This window comes from Halichoeres trimaculatus, unplaced genomic scaffold (assembly GCF_033239565.1).
Source record: "Halichoeres trimaculatus isolate MK-OKI-2021-1 unplaced genomic scaffold, fHalTri1.1 fHalTri1_scaffold_13, whole genome shotgun sequence".
Taxonomy (NCBI): Eukaryota; Metazoa; Chordata; class Actinopteri; order Labriformes; family Labridae; genus Halichoeres; species Halichoeres trimaculatus.
Genome location: NW_027437191.1, coordinates 35,517,098 through 35,538,443, shown reverse-complemented (window position 1 = coordinate 35,538,443; position 21,346 = coordinate 35,517,098). Strand labels below are relative to the sequence as shown.

General features: G+C 44.9%; 1 protein-coding gene and 1 long non-coding RNA gene across 2 annotated transcripts in view; one reads left to right on the top strand and one right to left on the bottom strand.

Annotated features, from left to right (window-relative positions):
* The window catches only part of LOC141802022 (uncharacterized), a 34,743-nt gene extending 17,066 nt beyond the window's left edge, over window positions 1–17,677 (bottom strand). The window contains exon 1 of the long non-coding RNA XR_012599449.1: window positions 17,526–17,677. This is a non-coding gene — a long non-coding RNA (uncharacterized LOC141802022). The remainder of the gene's footprint in view (window positions 1–17,525) is intronic.
* LOC141802020 (angiopoietin-related protein 2) lies at window positions 9,411–19,059 on the top strand. The gene is made up of 8 exons (XM_074685406.1): window positions 9,411–9,673; window positions 12,583–12,798; window positions 15,222–15,341; window positions 15,422–15,536; window positions 15,722–15,859; window positions 18,210–18,426; window positions 18,513–18,708; window positions 18,783–19,059. Exons 1-8 carry the CDS (start codon window positions 9,488–9,490, stop codon window positions 18,927–18,929), a joined length of 1,335 nt encoding a protein of 444 aa, XP_074541507.1. The 5' UTR covers window positions 9,411–9,487; the 3' UTR covers window positions 18,930–19,059.
* The last annotated feature ends 2,287 nt before the right edge of the window (window positions 19,060–21,346 follow it).

The following is a 21,346-nucleotide window of genomic DNA, read 5'->3' as shown; positions in this document are numbered from 1 at the left end:
TCCTGTCCAAGTCAACTTTGCTAATTCATCGATCAGATTGACATGAAATGGGTAAATAATCTATCACACAGTGTTTGTGTAGCATTCAGGGAGGAGAGTGATTAAAGAGGAAGTCATCTGAAATTAAACATTAATCACTAACTTTACAAACTGTCCATCTCCAACGTCTGACTCCAAACCACATTTATCAGTAAATAATGTCAGGGTAACATCTCACACTGCTACGGCACAAACACAACATTTGGTCAGTTTAACAAAGGTCCTGATTATCCTGAGCGCTCTGACTCAAACCTGCTCCTCTCCTGGAAATAGATTTCTCATCATGAGTCGCCCTCACTGACCCCAATCACTCCGTCCGTTTAGAGGACGCTCTTTCTGAAATAAGCAGCGACGACGTCAGCTACGACCTGCAAACACAGAGCTGAACGATGAGACGATGAGAGGTTACTGTTCACTCTGCTGAAACACATTCCTCAAATCTGTGTTTTCACACTTTGGGTCCCACTGGTGTGCACACACACACACACACACACACACACGCACATGCACACGCACACGCACACACACACACACACACACTACAGTCTGTGTAAGAAGCGTCTCCATCTGATGAAGCTGGGGCTGAGCCAGGATCGTCCTCTGGAGATACAAACGGTTCGACCAGAGGAAACAGATGGAAAATGGACGAGGGGGGGGGGTCTGTCCGCTGGATACAAAGACAGAGGAAGAAACCTCCCTCAGTCCCTACGTTACTATCAGAACTATCATTATCAAACCTGAGGCAGGATCTGTGACGGGACGTGAGTTAAATGTGTGCACGCTGAGGCTGACACGCTGAGGCTGACGCGCTGAGGTTGACGCGCTGAGACTAGCTAACAGGCTAGCTGACAGGCTAGCTAACAGGCTAGCTAACAGGTTGCACAACGACCTCACTTTATCCTTCATTATTTCTACCAACGTGTTTCTCGTACAAATATTTTCAAATTTGTAACGTTGGTGTTGCTTTTCACGAAGATCTCTCCTTGTTACCCTCCATATGTGAGGTGTTTGCTGTAACAGTAAAATGTTTTTTTGTTTTTTTTTTTCTTTATTTCTAATTCTGTTTTTATTTTAGAAAAGATATTTGACATGTATCTTTTTATGTGATGGTTTAATCCATGTCCCATGTGTTGTGTTGGAGTGGACTTTAAGGTGTGTCCTGTAGCCAGTCACCAGGGGGTGCTCTGACAGTTTTGGCTTCCCTCTGGACAGCTGTTTTTCCATTGGAAAAAGAATCGGCTCCTGTCATTAATACAATTTAAAATGTGTCAAAAAAGAAACTTTCTGTAGCTTATTGTAGGAAATGACTTTTTTTTGTTGGAGCTTTTGATTTTTCATGAACATATGACCCCATTCCTCACAGGTAATCCTCAGGTTATCCTCAGGTTATCCTCAGGTTATCCTCAGGTTATCCTCAGGTTATCCTCAGGTTATTCTCAGGTTATCCTCAGGTTATCCTCAGGTTATCCTCACAGGTTACACTCAGGTTATCCTCAAGTTATCCTCACAGGTTATCCTCACAGGTTATCCTCAGGTTATCCTCACAGGTTATCCTCACAGGTTATCTTCACAGGTTATCCTCAGGTTATCCTCACAGGTTATCCTCAGGTTATCCTCAGGTTATCCTCAGGTTATCCTCAGGTTATTCTCAGGTTATCCTCACAGGTTATCCTCACAGGTTATCCTCACAGGTTATCCTCAGGTTATCCTCACAGGTTATCCTCACAGGTTATCCACAGGTTATCCTCACAGGTTATCCTCACAGGTTATCCTCAGGTTATCCTCACAGGTTATCCTCACAGGTTATCCTCACAGGTTATCCTCAGGTTATCCTCACAGGTTATCCTCACAGGTTATCCTCAGGTTATCCTCACAGGTTATCCTCACAGGTTATCCTCAGGTTATCCTCACTGGTTATCTTCACAGGTTATCCTCAGGTTATCCTCACAGGTTATCCTCAGGTTATCCTCACAGGTTATCCTCACAGGTTATCCTCAGGTTATCCTCAGGGTATCCTCACAGGTTATCCTCACAGGTTATCCTCACAGGTTATCCTCAGGTTATCCTCACAGGTTATCCTCAGGTTATCCTCAGGTTATCCTCACAGGTTATCCTCAGGTTATCCTCACAGGTTATCCTCACAGGTTATCCTCAGGTTATCCTCACAGGTTATCCTCAGGTTATCCTCACAGGTTATCCTCACAGGTTATCCTCAGGTTATCCTCAGGTTATCCTCACAGGTTATCCTCACAGGTTATCCTCACAGGTTATCTTTACAGGTTATCCTCAGGTTATCCTCACTGGTTATCTTCACAGGTTATCCTCAGGTTATCCTCACAGGTTATCCTCAGGTTATCCTCACAGGTTATCCTCACAGGTTATCCTCAGGTTATCCTCAGGGTATCCTCACAGGTTATCCTCACAGGTTATCCTCAGGTTATCCTCAGGGTATCCTCACAGGTTATCCTCACAGGTTATCCTCAGGTTATCCTCACAGGTTATCCTCACAGGTTATCCTCACAGGTTATCCTCACAGGTTATCCTCAGGTTATCCTCACAGGTTATCCTCACAGGTTATCCTCAGGTTATCCTCACAGGTTATCCTCACAGGTTATCCTCAGGTTATCCTCACTGGTTATCTTCACAGGTTATCCTCAGGTTATCCTCACAGGTTATCCTCAGGTTATCCTCACAGGTTATCCTCACAGGTTATCCTCAGGTTATCCTCAGGGTATCCTCACAGGTTATCCTCACAGGTTATCCTCACAGGTTATCCTCACAGGTAGACACTGAGGCAGCGGTTTCCCTGATGGCTTTAATGACAGGTGACACGCAGACGAGCCTAAAGAGGGTCAGCTGATGTTTCTGAAGGGGACTGTAATTAGTGCAGAGCTGCAGAGGAGGGTGGAGGCCTGGGGTCATCCTGATAAATCATTCATCCTGGCTCTGATGGAGAGTTTGCTGCTGGAAGGATGATTACTGATGCTTGGTCAGGTTTTAATTACTCTAACCTTTTCTTTTTACACTGATCAGAGAATAATTAAATCAGATTATAAATATTTTTTACCAAGGTGAGTTTAAACCGATTATTACATCTGAAGTCAGTGAGAAAAAGAGACGAGTGTTTCCTAAACTCTTCACCTGGTTCTGTGTGTGAGCCAATCAGAGTGAAGCAGCAGGTGAAGGGAGACCAGCAGATCTGTGGTTTAACACACACACACACACACACACACACACACACACACACACACACACACACACACACACACACACACACACACACATCTAGGAGCAGAGAGCAGCCTGAGCTCCTCTTTCTGTCTCTGCTGGTGAGAATCAGCATCACATCAAACAAGGTCGACATGACGCATGATCCTGAGGGGGGCGCCGTGAAGTCGTTTCTTAAATTTATTACAACCCACAGCGTTAGCTAGACCTTCAGCTCTGTACTTAGTCCTGAACCTGTGTGTGTGTGTGTGTGTGTGTGTGTGTGTGTGTGTGTGTGTGTGTGTGTGTGTGTGTGTGTGTGTGTGTGTGTGTGTGTGTGTGTGTGTGTGTGTACAGTACAGGGGAAACTGACAGAGACTGAAACCTGATGGATCTGGTTGCATCATGATGAGTAACGGCGCAGAGTGATGGCGAGTTGCCCGAGGAAATATCTGTGCAGAAAACAGAGCGGGCAGCTGATTGCTGCTGATTGGTATTGATCGGTATTGATTAATTGATTGATTTATTGATTGATTAGTATTAATTGTTGATTGATTGGTTGATTGTTTAGTATTGATTGATTGATTGAATTAGTGGTTGGTATTGATTGGTTGATTGATGGATTGACTGATTGTATTGATTGGTATTGATTGGTTGGTTTATTTATTGATACGGACACTCGGAGCTCTCTCTGCTCTCAGAGCGTCACAGACAGGTGGCTGGGTCGGGGTCTGAGGAGCTGTGGCAGGGATCGACCTGTCTCAGCTCCTCCTCCTCCTCCAATCAGGACTGTGTCACATGGTGTCCGTACAGGAAGTGCCGCCCACTCAGCCTGAGCTCTGATAGGTCTGTGGACAGGTTCCAGCTTCCTCCCACCGACCACAAACACGCTCTTCAGGTTAACCTGTGGTTCTGAGACCATCTCCACACGTAGCCAGGTGTCTGGGAAACTGCAAGTATCTTTATATGTTAACACCGTTATCCACGCCAAACGCAGCTTTACGTCACTAAAAACATTGATTTTTTTTCTTCAGAGGAGATCTCCCAAAAGCTGCTTCTGGACAAGACAGTTATAGCACCACCTACAGGCCTGGCATGCTCACTACAGCATTTTCACTCCCTCAGTGTTTCTGTGTAAACCAGATTTTTTATTCTCTGTGTTTTTTGCAGTGAAACGTTGTGTAAACGGGGCCCTAAGACAGCTGGGACTGGCTCCGCCCCTTTACTGGATAAGCTGTAGAAAATGAACGAATGAATGGATGGATGAATGAATGATGAATGAATGAATGAATGGATGAATGAATGGATGAATGAATGAATGAATGGATGAATGAATGGATGAATGAATGAATGAATGAATGAATGAATAAATACATGAATGAATGAATGAATGAATGAATGGATGGATGGATGGATGAATAACTAAATGAATGAATGAATGAATGAATGAATGAATGAATGAATGAATGCTTTCGAGGGCCTTGGTTAATGCAGAATGTTTGATCATTTAGGAGGATCGTCTTCAGGAAATGATTAGAAATGGAAAACAGATAAAAACATTTTGAAAATCGTGAACACACCACGTGGAGGACCGGAACGGTTTAAACAGGAACTAAATCCTGTTCTTGGTTAAATTCAGCTCCTTTTGTTTCTTCATGACCGTGAACATTAGTCTACAGGGGTCGGCCAAGGGTCGACTGTCTTCTGTGTTTGTCCAACGATCTGACCATGAGAGTTTGAAGGAGCCTTTTCACAGAATCTGTGTTGATTTTTATTATTATTATTACAGTATCACTGATGAGAGTTTAACTGCAGACAGGCCGGGTCATATCTCTTTGTCTCACTGTGTTCACAGAAGAGTTAGTCGCCTCTTTAATCAGAGGAGCTCAGAGGTTTGTCATGGGGAGAGGAGAGTGTTAAACTCTTTATTTCATTCAGACAACAGACGGTGTCCGATCAGAAGAAACCACGTTTGATCCTGGAGGCTTCCCTCTGCTCTCTCTGAAACAGGCACACACACGAATTCATGAGTGTGTTTTTCTTTCCAAGAACACGTCTCTGAGGTGTTTTACACCAAAGTCACAGCCTGACGACTGCTTCCTGGTTTCCATATCGGCTCGGAGCAGCAGCTGCTTCCTCCTCCGTACGTTTCCTCGTGTTGTGATCATCTGCTGCACGGTAACACAAACACAGCTGAGGGTCTGACTTTATGAAAATGTCTGAATTAAACAAAATAAATAAATCTAAAAACTTTTTTCTGACTTTCCATGAAGTTGTTTTTTAACCAAAGGTCCTGTTGTTTGACCAGTTGGATCCCAACAGTTTACTGCTGAGTTACTGGTTGTTGTGCTGTCTACATGTGTCAGCACAGGAAGTGAAAAACCTCCAACCCACGGCTCCGTCCCCTCCGTCCCCTCCGTCCCCTCCGCCTCCTCCGCCTCCTCCGTCCCCTCCGTCCCCTCCATCCCCTCTGCCTCCTCCGCCTCCTCCACAAAGCTCGCCACCTCCTCCGCCTCCTTTGCCTCCTCCGCCTCCTCCGCCCCCTGCTTAAAGCTGGCCGCCTGTCCTTCATCCTGTCAAAGTGTCACATCACTCAGCCACAGCGTTTCACTCCACGTCGACGTGCTGAGAAAAGCCTCTGAGCATCAGGACGAATGTTTGCTGCTTCCTGTGAGATGAATAATTCAGCAGCCAAACATTTCACACGCTGAGAGTTTAAATTTCACCATTTGTCTTTGACGTCTTGTTAAAATCATTTAGTCTGGTTAAAAATGGCCGAAGCAGGAAGTGAAGCTTTCCATTAGCAGCAGTTAGCTTAGGTTTATAAAAGTTTTCACTGAGGGAGCTGGGTCAGGGTTAGCCCGACCGTCTGAGCAGCTAATCTCTATCGAGAGTTTTAAAGAGCAAACTGAAACTTCCTCTGTGGCGTATGAAGCTTTAACCAACTGTTGGACGTTTGGCTCAGAGGTCACTCTGCTTCACACCAAACTGTCTGATACGACTGAGGAGCAACACTGTGACCTAGCTTCAGCTAATGTTAGCAAAGCTACTGTGACGACTGAGTCAGGATTAACAAAACTCCTTAAACACACAGACTTTAAACACAGGAGAGCACTGCTCATGTTTTTATGATGTTATTATCCAAACTACGTCTTCTTCAAGCTAACTGAGCTAAGCTAACTGAGCTAAGCTCGCTGAGCTAAGCTAACGGAGCTAAGCTAACTGAAGCCTATACACAGACACTGTGAGGATCTGTGTTTAAAGCTTGAGACAAACTCAGTGTTTGACTGAGAGATGATGAACGTGTGTTTGCTTTGAGAGGCTAGTAACGAACTATGTGGGATCATTCATTATTAAAGCTAAAAGTTATTAAATAAAATAATTAATTCAAAGTTGAAAATTCAGTGTTGGAACAAATGTTTTTTGTCTTCAGCACCGTTTGGAACAATCACTCAGATCAGTCAGAAACAGAGGAGCTGGTTTCTGATTTGTTTTTTTATTTTTTGCCTCCTGAACTTTTCTGTTTTCTTTCAAATTCAGCTTCGCTGTTTGTTTCTCTGCAGCTTCAGTGAGAAGCAGATTTGTCAGAACAGGTGTCACAAAGCAGGTTTGATGAAAACTCTGAGTCTGTTAACCCTGAGTTAAAGGAAACTCTGGGTTTTCTGTTTCAGAGAGGGAGGTTAGTCAAACCTGAGGAAGAGCCTGAGACTTTACCTGCTTAAACAATGTTTTTATATTTCTTTCTCAGCTGCTGCCAAGTGTGTGTCAGCCCCACGGGATTACATCTGAATTAAATAAATTAAACTCATTACTGTGCACATATTGATACGTTTAATTTATTCAATTCAAACAGCTGTAATGTTACTGAGATTGTAAAGGACTACATTAATTACTAACGTACTGACCCCAGCAGTAATGCTCTCCCATGATGCCTCTCTCTCTCTCCTGCAGCTGCAGCTGTTTCTCGTTTTTACTAAAAACATGCTCAAACTCTTCAAACCACGCATTAAAATTTCTGCTTGGATCAGGGTGACAAACGTGTCTCTTCTCCTCTCTGTTTCCATGGTGAATCATTGAATCTGGGCTCCATTGATGATGGCTTTTTATGGTCGGGCTGCACAGGCTTCACTCCAGGTCAAACTACTCTGAGTTGATTAAACTCAGCTGTTCTGAAACTGAAAACTCTGAGTTTTCTAACTCAAAGTAGATTGAACTGAAACAGGCAAAAGGCTTTCCGTTTCTCTGCTCCTTCTGATCAGAAAACTCTCCAGTCTGAGCTGAAACTCTCAGGACGTGTTTCTCTGGAGGCTTTTCGCTCGTTCTTCAGAAACAAACAACATAACTCTATGAAACAGTTAGACTCTTAGACTGTAACTGTCAAAATAACTCCTGCTTCTTATTTTTCTAACTGTTCTTATCTCATTATGTTGGATGTTGTTGTCTCTGCTCACTATGATGTGCAGCCTCTGGGCCTGGTCATCAGGTGTGACAGAGGCTGTGATCTCACTGGGTCGTCTTACCTGGTTAAATAAAGGTTAAATAAAGGTTAAATAAAGGTTAAATTAAAAAAAAGATCAACTCAGAGTTCAGAACTAGACTCAGATATAATTTCATATATAATAATGAAATACATTATTTAACCTGCTTTGTGAAACGGACCCCAGGAGGGGCAGCTTGGTATTTAGGTTGTTAAACAGTGCCACCATGTGGCTACATGTGTAGTGCACCTCTTTCATGTGTGCAGCAAACGCCATTAAAAAAAAAAAAAAAATTAATCAGCCCCTGCTCCGTCCTCTGCGCTGAGTCCAGAGTCCTTTAGAGGCAGCAGATGATGGGGTCTGGAAGAGTCTGCAGGACTTCTCTGTGCTCCCAGTCCAGAGAGGGGCCCCAGAGTCCCACAGTCTCAGAGTCTCAGAAACTCAGAGTCTCAGAGAGACACAGGACGTCACGCCTTAAAGGCTCATGCTCTGTGCGTTGCGTTGCGTTGCGTTGCGTTGCGTTGCGTTGCGTTGCGTTGCGTTGCGTTGCGTTGCGTTGCGTTGCGTTGCGTTGCGTTGCGTTGCGTTCAGACCAGCTGCTTGGTTTCAGTAACAAAGGAAACAAACGATGAGGCGTTCCTTAGAGCTGTGAGTTATATTTCAGACCAAGGACCCACAATGCAGCGCTGCACATGAAGAGCTGCTCGGTAGCTGTAATTGGATCAGCACCCCTCACACTCGCAGTCACATCAGCTTTCATTACGGCAGCAGAGAGCTGGATTACTCAGTCTGTGGTGACGCTGCAGAGCAGAGTTTGTTTGTATGGTTGTAAATTAAACTGTGGGGTCTGAACTGGCTCCGTCTCCTCTGTGTTGAGCTGCTGTGCGTCTGTTTCTAAAAACCATCTCTACTCAGAAACATGCAGCAGAAGCTGAAGCACAGTGTTTCCTGTAGCTGTTAAATAAACCAGAGACAGCAGAGTTTATACAGGTTATACTTTAAAAAAACATTCATTCAGCGTAAGAAACAAAAGCTCCTGTAGAAATGTCTCCGAGCTCCTGCTCCCTGATGACTCTGATGTTGCCTCCCTGTTGCTGTTCCTCCCTCCATCCCTGGTTGCTGTGAATCCTCTTAGAGGTGGATTATGGGACTAAGATGTCTGCGCTGAGAGGGAGAGGGAAGGAGAGACCAGCCTGAGGCACAGAGTGACGGGGAGCAGCAGGAGAAGGAGGAGAAATGGAGGAGACCCCTGGGCCTGGGACGGGCTGGGAATGGGGGAGGAGGTGGTCAGTAACCGGGGTGAGTACAGCTTTGTTTTCAGGTGTGCAGCAGGTGAATTCTTCATTTTTAGGATTGTTAGCAGAGACTCAAAATAAAAACCAGCCTCTGTGATTTAAAACGTTTCCTGTGCTCGGCGCTGTGCAGACAGCGAGTTATGAAAATGGTTTCCTCCTCCTGGTTAAGCTCATTTGGAGTCACGGCCCAGGTTTGGCTCCAGCAGCTGAAACGGGCACGCTTGTTTGTTGGTGTTTATTCAGTGGCCTGAGGACAGAGAGGAGTAATGTGATGGACTGAGGCCGTCACCTTTCTCCTCATTAATCTCACCTCCTGCATGTTGTCCCTGCGCTGGCACACAGAGCCGCTGGGTCTGAAGGAGCTGTTTCCTTTGTTTCATCAGGGAGAAGCTGCAGAGCCTCACGTGGTGAAGCGTCCTGTTCCCTCCGTCACTGACGAAGCAGGAAGAAGATAACAGAGTGGCAGACATGGCTCTCCGGCAGCGGGGCGGCCCTCGGCGCTGCGGCCCTCAGCGCTGCGGCCCTCAGCGCTGCAGCCTGTGCTCCGCTCTCTGCTTCCTCATTCTGCTGCTTCCAGAGGCCACAGCCCACATCCTGAACACAACCACGCAGCGAAACGGTGGAGGAGCGCAGTGTGGGGAATACACCAACCAGGTGATCACATCCTGAACACACAGCAGTGTTTCCTCCTCCTCCTCCTCCCCCAGGCGGTGTCAGCGCTGGGACAGATTTTTCTCATGAGTAAAATTCACAAACAAACGCTGAAGACAGCGGCAGAGGAACAGCAGGAAAACATGTGATGATAAAAACAGAAACTAACGAGTAGAGCTCCTCATTCAGGAATAATAACAGCAGCCAAACCATCAGAGACGAGCGGCTTTCATTAAAAATGTTAATGTGGAGATTAAAGTCAGTAAAATCAGTAAAATCAGTAAAGTCAGTAAAATCAGTAAAGTGAGTAAAATCAGTAAAATCAGTAAAATCAGTAAAATCAGTAAAGTGAGTAAAATCAGTAAAATCAGTAAAGTCAGTAAAATCAGTAAAGTGAGTAAAGTGAGTAAAATCAGTAAAATCAGTAAAAATCAGTAAGATCAGTAAAGTGAGTAAAATCGGTAAAATCAGTAAAGTGAGTAAAATCAGTAAAATCAGTAAAGTGAGTAAAATCAGTAAAATCAGTAAAGTGAGTCAAATCAGTAAAGTGAGTAAAATCAGTGAAGTCAGTAAAGTGAGTCAAATCATTCAAGTGAGTAAAATCAGTAAAGGGAGTAAAATCAATAAAATTAATGAAAATCAGTTAAGTGAGTAAAGTGAGCAAAACAAGTAAAATCAGTAAAGTGAGTTAAACCAGTGAAATCAGTAAAACCAGTAAAATCAGTAAAGTGAGTTAAACCAGTGAAATCAGTAAAATCAGTAAAGTGAGTAAAGTGAGTTAAGTGAGTCAAATCATTCAAGTGAGTAAAATCAGTAAAATCAGTAAAATCAGTAAAGTGAGTAAAATCAGTAAAATCAGTAAAGTCAGTAAAATCAGTAAAGTGAGTAAAGTCAGTAAAATCAGTAAAATCAGTAAGATCAGTAAAGTGAGTAAAATCAGTAAAATCAGTAAAGTGAGTAAAATCAGTAAAATCAGTAAAGTGAGTTAAATCAGTAAAATCAGTAAAGTGAGTCAAATCAGTAAAGTGAGTAAAATCAGTGAAGTCAGTAAAGTGAGTAAAATCAGTAAAGTGAGTAAAATCAGTAAAATCAGTAAAGTGTGTAAAGTCAGTAAAGTGAGTCAAATCATTCAAGTGAGTAAAATCAGTAAAATCAGTAAAGTGTGTAAAGTCAGTAAAGTGAGTCAAATCATTCAAGTGAGTAAAATCAGTAAAGGGAGTAAAATCAATAAAATTAGTTAAATCAGTTAAGTAAGTAAAGTGAGCAAAACAAGTAAAATCAGTAAAGTGAGTTAAACCAGTGAAATCAGTAAAACCAGTAAAATCAGTAAAGTGAGTTAAACCAGTGAAATCAGTAAAATCAGTAAAGTGAGTAAAGTGAGTAAAGTGGGTCAAATCATTCAAGTGAGTAAAATCAGTAAAATCAGTAAAATCAGTAAAATCAGTAAAGTGAGTTAAACCAGTAAAATCAGTAAAATCAGTAAAATCAGTAAAATCAGTAAAGTGAGTTAAACCAGTAAAATCAGTAAAGTGAGTAAAGTGAGTAAAGTGAGTAGGGTTAGGGTTACTGAGGGTCTAAAGATGGCTGCTGCAGTCAGACTGCAGAAAACGTTTTTTAGGGCTGACGGATAATTAATCACTAACGAGTTTAAAACTCATTAATTAATGTTTTTATTCTCAAGTTCAGAATCCCATTGTTTCCTCTCTCAGGTCGTTAATAACAAATATCAAATGTGGTGATTAGATGCTGAACTGCACGGCGGCCTGGTCTGAAACCATGAGCCGGTCGGTCTCGTCACCTGAGCCTCGCTGGCTTCCTGGTTCGGTTACCTGGGGACAGCTGCACCTGTGTGCTTCGCTCATACTGGGCTTCAGACATTTTTAACTCAGTGCACGGTCAGGTCACTATTTACCATCATGAAGACGCCGTGGTAGCTGAACTACGACGTGCTGAAAGGGACAAAAAGCGTGAAGTTAATTAACTGATAAACTGGAGCTGACAGCCTCACCGGTCTGAGCCACTGCCCTGGATCTGACACGTTCTCTGACCTTTTCAGGCAAAAGTTAGCGAGGGACACGTCTCAGAGGCTCTGAGCACATTTACAGATGTTTAGGTTGAGGAATAAATGTGCAGTGAAAAACTCTTTTAAGGTATTTTTACCTGTATTTATTGTATTTATTAAGAGAAGTCTGGACTCTGGTTAGAGCAGGGAGAAAACAGAGGTGGAGGGTTAGAGTCTGACCCCCCAGAGAGACCTGATCCCCCAGAGAGACCTGATCCCCCAGAGAGACCTGACCTGACCAACATGGGGTAAACCTGCAGCAGCTAGCTGCACATCGCGCTGCACATGGCGCTGCTTTTTGACCGCTCCAGTATAAACGCTACAACACGTTAAAATCCAGGTGAGATGTTTAGATTAATTCTGGAGACAAAGGGACTAAAATCTAAAAGTTATCCGTTGTATCCGCTAACAGTGACTGATTACAGGTGAAGTAAATGAAGATTAATTAAATATTAAATGTTAACTGCTGCAGTGAGTCATATTCCTCCTGTGGATCTGATAAATGTCTCTTTAAAATGTGATTCAGGCCCCGAAGTTTTCTGATTTGATTAAACCTGTAATATTCATTAACTGACTAATTGTATCAGCACTAATCCAGGTTGAAAATAAAGTGTTTGACCTACTAAACTCCTGTGTGTGTGTGTGTGTGTGTGTGTGTGTGTGTGTGTGTGTGTGTGTGTGTGTGTGTGTGTGTGTGTGTGTGTGTGTGTGTGTGTGTGTGAGGAAGAGATGAGGTCAGCTCTTTCTGCTCCGTCATGCCGTGGCAGGGAAACGTTTCCTGGTGTGTGGAGGCGCTCAGCGTCAAACTGAGGTGTAGCTCCTGTTTTCCTGAACTCTCCTGCTCCAACAGGTGATGGAGGACGGGATGTGTCGGCTCATGGCCACGCTGCCGCAGCTGGACGAGCAGAAGTGCCCGGACATGTTTCGCTGCACGGACGAGGTCTCCTACTGGCTGAGCGAGAACGAGGAGAGGAAGCAGCAGATCGTGGCGCTGAAGGAGACCATTTCTGAGCTGCAGGAGGAGCTGAGGAGCCACCGGCACCGCATCAAGGTCCTGGAGCTGCAGGTGACACCTCTCATATGGACTTAGCACACCTGAGTCAACTTTTAGCAGCAATCCTGTCAACTGCTTTGAGCGCTCAGCTCAGCTGTGACCTGACCTGACGTTCAGCTCTGCTCACTTTCCTCTAATCTGGACTCAATCTTTACTTTTTACATCTGTAGCTTTAAATTCAACTCACAGGACGACACTTTGACAGAATACTGACTTTAAAAAATCCTTTTCCATTTTGGGGTTTGAATACACACACACACACTTTCATCAGACAGATCCTGAATCTTCACTGAGTCTGAGCACAGAAAACACCTGACTGAGCTCCACACAGGTTTCCGGTGTGACGCGGTGCCTGGTCATCGAGCTGGCTTCCCCCCAACATGTCCTTGACCCCGGTCTCTAACAGGATTAGCCTCCTACTCCCCCACGTGTTGCCTGATGCGTCCCAGGCAGTGGGCTGAATCTCCGCCTGCACCGGGCTCCATGGAGGAGCCAGAGGAGGAGGTTGATGTGTCGCCCATGGGAGCAGAGAGGGCTCCAGGGTTTGTGTGTTAATGGGAGTTAGTGTTATCCTCCATCCAGGCTGGGAATAGAGCTCACACTGAGGACCGTGGCTTTAGCTCTGAGCAGAGAGGAGCTGTTCATCCTGTGCTGAGGCCGGGGAAGAAGCTGCAGGTTTTTAATGTCTGACTGGAAAAGGCCTGAACATTCAGTTGTTTTATGTTTTGTTGCTGTTGAAATGAAAGAGACAAAAAGAAATCTACAAAGACCTCAGACAGCAGCTCCAGGGGACTGTTCACCGCGGGGGGCGTGTGGTTGTTCACGGCCGGACTTAAGACGTTTTAGGAAACAAAGAAAGTTCTCTTTCAGAGGAAAAAGGCATCGTCCTAAAAACACTACAGCACTACTGCTCAGAAACAAACACACAACAACACAACACAACACAACACAACACAACAACACAACACAACACAACACAACACAACACAACACAACACAACACAACACAACACAACACAACACAACACAACACAACACAACACAACACAACACAACACAACACAACACAACACAACACAGTTAGGGTTCAATCAGGTCCACCCAGTGCCTCAGACGAATGACAAAGCTGCAGCATGCTGGTCTTTAAAACGGTTGCGCAGATACTCATGTTCAGAGGGACATCCAGGGGGGGGGGGGGGGGGGGGGGGGCAGGGGGGGCATGTGCCCTTGAAATCTTATCATCCCAAATCTCAACCCTAAATGTTGCCTCTGTTGTGTATTAGACCCTTGAACAAACAAAAAGCTCGACCTGTCAACAGTCAGACTTGCGGTAGCTGTAGCCAGAGGGAAGTTACTGAAGTAGGAACACAGGAACTGAACCTTTGTGTCATCACTTGGATTATTTTTTTTTTGTGCACATGGAAGGATGAAGGTACGAATGGAAACTAGTTTAAAACTAGAGTGATGTCTGTTCACACCATGTCACGCTCAGTGGATACCACTGGCTCTGGAGAGATCACAGATTGACCCAGTTGGTAAAACGAGGCGTCAGTCAGGACGACACCACGACCCTGGAATTGAGATTCTGTGACTCTGTAGGAAAAATATTTATGATCCTTTATAACTAATGACAACATGGACGTAGTCTCCCTGACGTCACCGTCTGTTTCTGAAACAGAAAATGAAGCACATCGACTATAGCGGCCATATTGGTAGTGGCAAGGGCTTTGCCTACAGCCATAGGGTGCCTCTCGGTCATGTGACCCTGAGCTGTGCCTCTGATTGGAATTATCGACTCAGACAGGAGATGTTTTTTGAACCAGGCTGTAAAAAGGTTAATTTCTGCTTTGAAAACAGCTTTTTTTGTCTTGGTGTGTTTGTGACTTCCTGTACTTCAGGAGCCAGCCTCTAGTGGACACTGGAGAAACAGCAGATTTTAGCTCTTCAGCATCGTCTCATATTCTCAGACCAGAGGTTGCTGCTTGTTTATAACCAACAAGTGCCCTTCAAAATAAAACCACAGACTTAATGTTATATATAAGTCCCCTGCTCTCCAGTAGCAGTACAAGCTAGCAGCTGTCTGCCAGGTGTGGCTATCATTAGCACATGACGGCAGCTCACGTCACTGATTTAAGCTAACTATTGCAGCTCATTTTGTTCTTCCTCATCCTCTGTTTCTCCACCTTCATCCTCTTTGTGTTTTCTTGTTGATAGCAGAGTAAACTGGCCTGTGATTGGCTGAAACAAAGATCTAATGTGTGGCACTGAATTCATCCATAACTCACCTTGAATGTGTGTGTCTGAGGCCATAGCTGCAAAGACACAGCTCTGTCAGTCATTGTTTATAGAAAGTGGACAAAGTTGAAGGTTTGCAGCAGATTAAAAAGTTTCTCATCCAGAGATCACTGTCTGAGTGCTTTCCTGTCTGCTGTCAGAGTGAAGAGAGAAACCACTTGAACACATCGTTGGAGCAGCGTTTCCACGAGCTGGAGATTCACTACGTTGAAGCCACCACCTTACTGCACCTGCAGGGGACCCTGATCCTGGACCTGCAGGTAAAACCCTGACTGAACTAAACTCACAGAGCCGTCACGAACCGGCTGATACTTCACTTCCTCTCTGCTCTTTTGTCCAGCACCAGCTGCAGAACCTGACACTGGTCGTGGACAGAGTGAAGAGAAGCCCGGGCTGCATGATCAACATCGTCCGACCCAACTCGCTGATGAACACTCAGGAAGCCCCGCACCCAGGTACACACACTCACACACACCCTCACACACCGCAAACACATATGTCATGTACAGAGATGACCAGCAGAGGGCACCACAGTACCATGACTCCTCACTCCCTCCTGTCTCACACCTCCTGCTCTCACACCTCCTGCTCTCACACCTCCTGCTCTCACACCTCCTGCTCTCACACCTCCTGCTCTCAGAGCTGCAGCATGTGAGGAACTGTCCCGTAGACTGTGCCTCCATCTACTACAACGGCGTGAGGAGGTCAGGCCTGTACACGGTGGTGCCATCCGTCGCCGGCATGCCCGTGGAGGTCTACTGTGACATGGACACAGAGGGTGAGTGAGTCTGAGCACACACAGGTGGAGCACACAGGTGGAGCACACACAGGTGGAGCACACACAGGTGGAGCACACACAGGTGGAGCACACAGGTGGAGCACACAGGTGGAGCACACAGGTGGAGCACACACAGGTGGAGCCCTGTTTAAGGTCTGGATGTGTTTAGGAACCGTCAACCCTCCTTGGTTTGGTGGAGCAGTTGTCCTGTAGTCCGCCTTCAGCCAAATAAACACACTGTAATCAAATCCAGTTCAGTCTGATTAAACACAGTTCAACTGGATATGACAGGCGCCCCCAAACTTTCAAACCCATGACCCTCAAAATCTCCAAGCAGGAGACCTGTGACCCTGAGCAATGGGAAACAAAAACAAAAATAAAAGAAAACTGAAGTAGAGTATGGGTACAGGAGTAGGACTGTACGGCTGGTGAAGAAGACCTAAGAAAGACTGAGTGGACAAAGACTGAGGAGGAAGATGCAGCGTAATGAAATTATATTTATTACAACAACAACAACAACAATAAACAAACAATAAACAATGAGAACGATAACTTTTATTATAAAGCACTTTTCACAGGATGTCAAAGTGAAACAGAGTAAACCAGATGAAAAACAAGCTGACTGCTTCAGAAAAAGCTTTTTTAAAAACTAAGGTTTTCAGGTTAAAGGGTCAGCTGTGTGTGGAGCCCTCAGGGCTGAGGCCGGCCTCCTGTGGTACAGAGCTCAGTCCTGGGGGGCTGAAGGGGGTAGGTGGTACCAGAGCGGACGCGGGACGAGGTTCATGGTGTGAGTAGATCTCTGAGGGATGGGGGGCGTTTCCACGGATAGAAAAGAAGATTTTCAGTTTAATCCAGAGCGAGACCAGGAGCCAGCGGAGAGTGAAGGATGGTTGTTGTACCTCCTCATCAGGATCCCAGCAGGGGGTTCTGGTTGGATCAAAGTTCTTGAAGGCTCTTGTTTGGAGTCCTGATGGGGGGTGGACTGCAGTAGTCCGTCCCTGAGGAGGTAAAGACCCGGACCAGTTTCTCTGGGTCTGACAGACTGAGTGAGGGACGCAGTTATGGGATTTTCCTTCAGTAGTAAAAAAAGGTCTTGTAGACGTGTTTAATGTGTTCATGAATGAGCTCCTAGCTCACCTTCAGTCTGGCCTCAATCAAAATGAACCGGTCCAGTTTAAAACCTCTGTGTCACACATTAACAAATTTCCTTTCACAGCATAAATAACACAGGTCACATCACAAATCAAGATGAACTCTTATATTACACAGTATTAAATAATTTAGTTTATGATAAATAACAGATTCATATCAGTTCCAGTTATAAATGACAGTTTACCACAGAAAAACACAACATGAGTCCATCCACAGCAGAACAGGCTCAGATCCACGGAGCAGGAAGGTTCAGAAACTAGAGACAAACAAATGGTCCCAACAAATGTTTGGTTTGAGTCTTAAACAGCATCAAACTGTTTCCATACGACACAGAACATGAAGGAAACTACAAAACAGCGACTCGACAAACATTGTGTTCAACTCGGTTCAATACTTTGGAGAAAACAGGCATTAAAGACCATGCTAACCGCTCCATGTAAACCAGATGGAAGCGGCTAAGCTAAACCTCCCGCTCGATTCAATGGGAGCGAAGCTAAGTGTTAGCGCTACTCACCGGTTTGTAGTTAAACTCCAGAAAGTTCTCCGCTGTCGGCTGTCCGTAGTTTAACATCATCTCTGTTGGTTTGAGGAGTTTTAGTCTGACTCAGTGAAACTACAGCTCTGGACGAGACACGGAGCTGCAGCCTCCAGAGCGCCCCCTGCACTCTCTGTCACTTCCGGGGTGACGTACTGTACTGAATACTGATTGGTCACAAGTGGTCATTTGACCCGCCCAACGTAACGACACGGCGTAAAACGTAATCACGCAGAGACAGCTGAGACAGCTGGATGAAAGTGGAAAGGGTTGACATTTTTTTTTTTTTTTAATTAAAAAAAAAAAAAAAAAATTAAAAATTAAAAAAATATATAAAATAAAATAAATAAAGTGGAAAGGATTGATTTTTTAAAATAATAATAAAAAAACATTTAAAAATAAAAAAATATATAGAATTAAATAAAAAAGTGGAAAGGATTGAGCAGAGTTTCCATCACTCTCCTCAGCGGACTGTGGCACCAAAGCAAAGAGGGGAAAAGATCAAAGATTTTATTTGCATGTTTTTATGTGAAGTTTAACCTCTTTGTTTGTAATTTTACAGTAATGGATGAAACATGCAATAGAAAATTGAATTTCCAAGCCATCACTGTTTCACAGCCCCAAAAGTCAAATTTTAAGTGTGATCTCTTCGTTCTGTATGAGGCGGTGGCTGGACTGTGATTCAGCGGCGCCTCGACGGCTCCGTCAGCTTTGACCGTAACTGGAGGGACTACAGGGACGGCTTCGGGGACCTGCAGTCCGAGTTCTGGCTGGGCAACGACCACATACACGACCTGAGCACCCAGGCAGACTACAGCCTGCGCATCGACCTGGAGGACTGGAGCAACAAACACAAGCACGCCATCTACCAGAGCTTCAGGTCACTTCAGGAACACACACACACTCATCCATCTGTACCCGGCATGTGTTCACACCCTCTGTGTGTGTTTGTGTGTTTGTGTGCAGTGTGGAGGATGAGGAGCATCAGTACCGTCTCCATGTGTCAGGCTTCAGCGGGACGGCCCAGGACTCCTTCAGCTGGTACCACGACAAGCAGGGCTTCAGTACGCCCGACAGCGGGAACATCTGTGCAGAGATCTCTCACGGCGGCTGGTGGTACAACCAGTGCTTCTACGCAAACCTCAACGGCGTCTACTACAGAGTAAGTGGTTCAAAAACAATCATCACAGTTTGCTCTCACAGTCACATGACGCTCACAACTTCCTCGCCTTGCAGGGGGGCCATTACACCCCGAGGAACCGGGGCCCGCTGGGTCCTGATGGGATTGTCTGGTACTCCTGGAAAGACTCAGACTATTACTCTCTGCGCAAGGTCAGCATGATGATCCGTCCTCGCAGCTTCAGGGGCCGTTTGTCACCTTGACGCCATCATGACAGAAAGACCAGGAGCTGCAGTCATCTCTGCGGGACTCTGAGGGGACGATGACCTCCTGTGATCCATGACTCAGCATGATGACTTCCTGTGATCCATGACGCAGCACGATGACCTCCTGTGATCCATGACGCAGCACGATGACCTCCTGTGATCCATGACGCAGCACGATGACCTCCTGTGATCCATGACGCAGCACGATGACCTCCTGTGATCCATGACGCAGCACGATGACCTCCTGTGATCCATGACGCAGCACGATGACCTCCTGTGATCCATGACGCAGCACGATGACCTCCTGTGATCCATGACGCAGCACACGCCAATAACCACTCCTCTACCTGCCGTCATGGACGGTATACTTGATATCTGAAACCACTCTGACTCTTTTGCAGCATTTTTTAAAGAAACACTTTTTACAGTAGATTTGTTTTGTTTCCATCATGAGTCTGGTTTATTTTCTACGTCTGTTTTTTACGGTTAGTTTGGAGTACGACACATGATGCTCTGTAGAAACCTGTGGAGCCCCTGAAGGCCTGCCAGGCCGGACACTTCTGTTTGTTTGCACAGTTTAACAAGTGAAGGGAACAGCTGATCACGTTTCTGCAGGACTTCAGGGGCTCAGTGGGAACCAGCCAAAGGAAAGTACGACTGTGACGTGTTGATGAACAGCTCAGTTTCTCTGGCAGACTGTTTTTATTTACAGACATGCAAGTGAAGCGCTGAGTGCTTGTTTTGTTCATTATTATCTAATTATCTGTTCATCTGAATCTCAGCCAACTCTGAATCATTTCTGTAAAGTCGATGTAAATAAAACCAATCTGTGAGGACATCAGAAAACTACCTTTGAGCTCAGGAAGCACCATGTGGATTTTTTCTGCTTCTTGATACAAAGAACATAGAAATGTAGAGAGTAGAATGTAAACCAGAGGGTAAGACAGGGCAAAGAGAAACACAACAAAGTCACAAATAATCTATATTCACATCTCTGACTCTTCATTTGTGTCACATTAAACCTGAAACAGATCTCAGTCATTGTTAGCGTTAGTTAGCGTTAGTTTGCGTTAGCAGGCCTGTGAGACCAGATCAACACGTTGTTGGTTTAACTTAGGTCACAGACATCACTCAGATAGTCAATCAAACAAGGTAACCAAGAATAGATCTGCAGAGTAGCTGCCTATATATATATATATATGTATATATATAAAAGAAATCAGAAAGAAAGTGGTGTGATCCGTTGTGCCGTTTTCTGCAGGAGTTCCTGGTTTCTCATCGTGGCTCGTCTGATAAACCGTGTTGGTGTCAGGGCTGTGGCTGCTGCCACCTCAGATCACTTTGATTCATCTTTGATGCTTTTACTTTTTTCTCTACGGTACTTTTGCAAATCATGGGCAAAAAGACATCATTCATTTAGCATCTTTTGTCCCATGTTTCTTACACAGAGTGGCTTGAGTTAAAACTTAAAGAGGGGGTATTTTGATTTTCCACATCTTAAACACAGATACAAAGAACCAAAGGCATGTTCGTACAAATGTCTGTGAGTTTTTAAACTTCTTCATATCTTAGTTTTAGAAATTCCTGAATCTGTTGGTAAACTTTTTTTTTTTAAAGACAAACAAAAAGCAACAGCACAGGATCTCTGCAAGATCCTCATGAGACTTACTGAAATGATGAGGTCTTAAAGAGTCTCAAAGATACAGCAGCTAAAACTTTGGGGGTTTCAAACAGAGACTGAAATAAAGTTGTTTTTTTTAACATCTTCCACAGAAAACGGGAATTTACTGAGCTGAATATCATGTAAAGCTGCTCCAGGTTATCAGAGAGACTCCATCAGGCCCAAAAACAAAAACAAAAAAATGATACCCCCTCTTTAAGTTCTTGGTATTGTTGATTTAGACTCAAATCACTTCACAGACAAAGACCTTTTACCCGTTTCCAGGTCGGTGTCAGACTCTCAGGTTTATTTTGAGTTTAGTAAGTTTAGAAAAGAAGGTCAAAGGTTATTTTTTCTCTTCAGATGTTTGAGACAAAGGGAGTATTTCACACAAACCGTTGTGTTGATGCTCAGGAGTGAGGCCCTGAACGCAGCAGATGACACGTTCAGGAACGGCGTGGAGAGACAGACTGACGCTGCATTGTGGGGTGTATGAACTGGTCCTGACTGGCGGTTTTATGTGGCGCACACACACAGCTGCACCTGATTGGAGCGCGGGCTGACTGCGAGGTAAAAGAGCTCTTTCACTTCCTCCACAAACGCTCTTTGACCCTCGGCACAGGCCGCCGGCTCATTCTCAGTCTGAGCCGCGTCCACGCAGGAGTGTGCCGAGGAGAAGAAGGCCTTCACTGTGAGCCGCTCAGACGTGGCGTTGTCGTGAAGAAGCCATTTCTTTCACACACTCACACACACA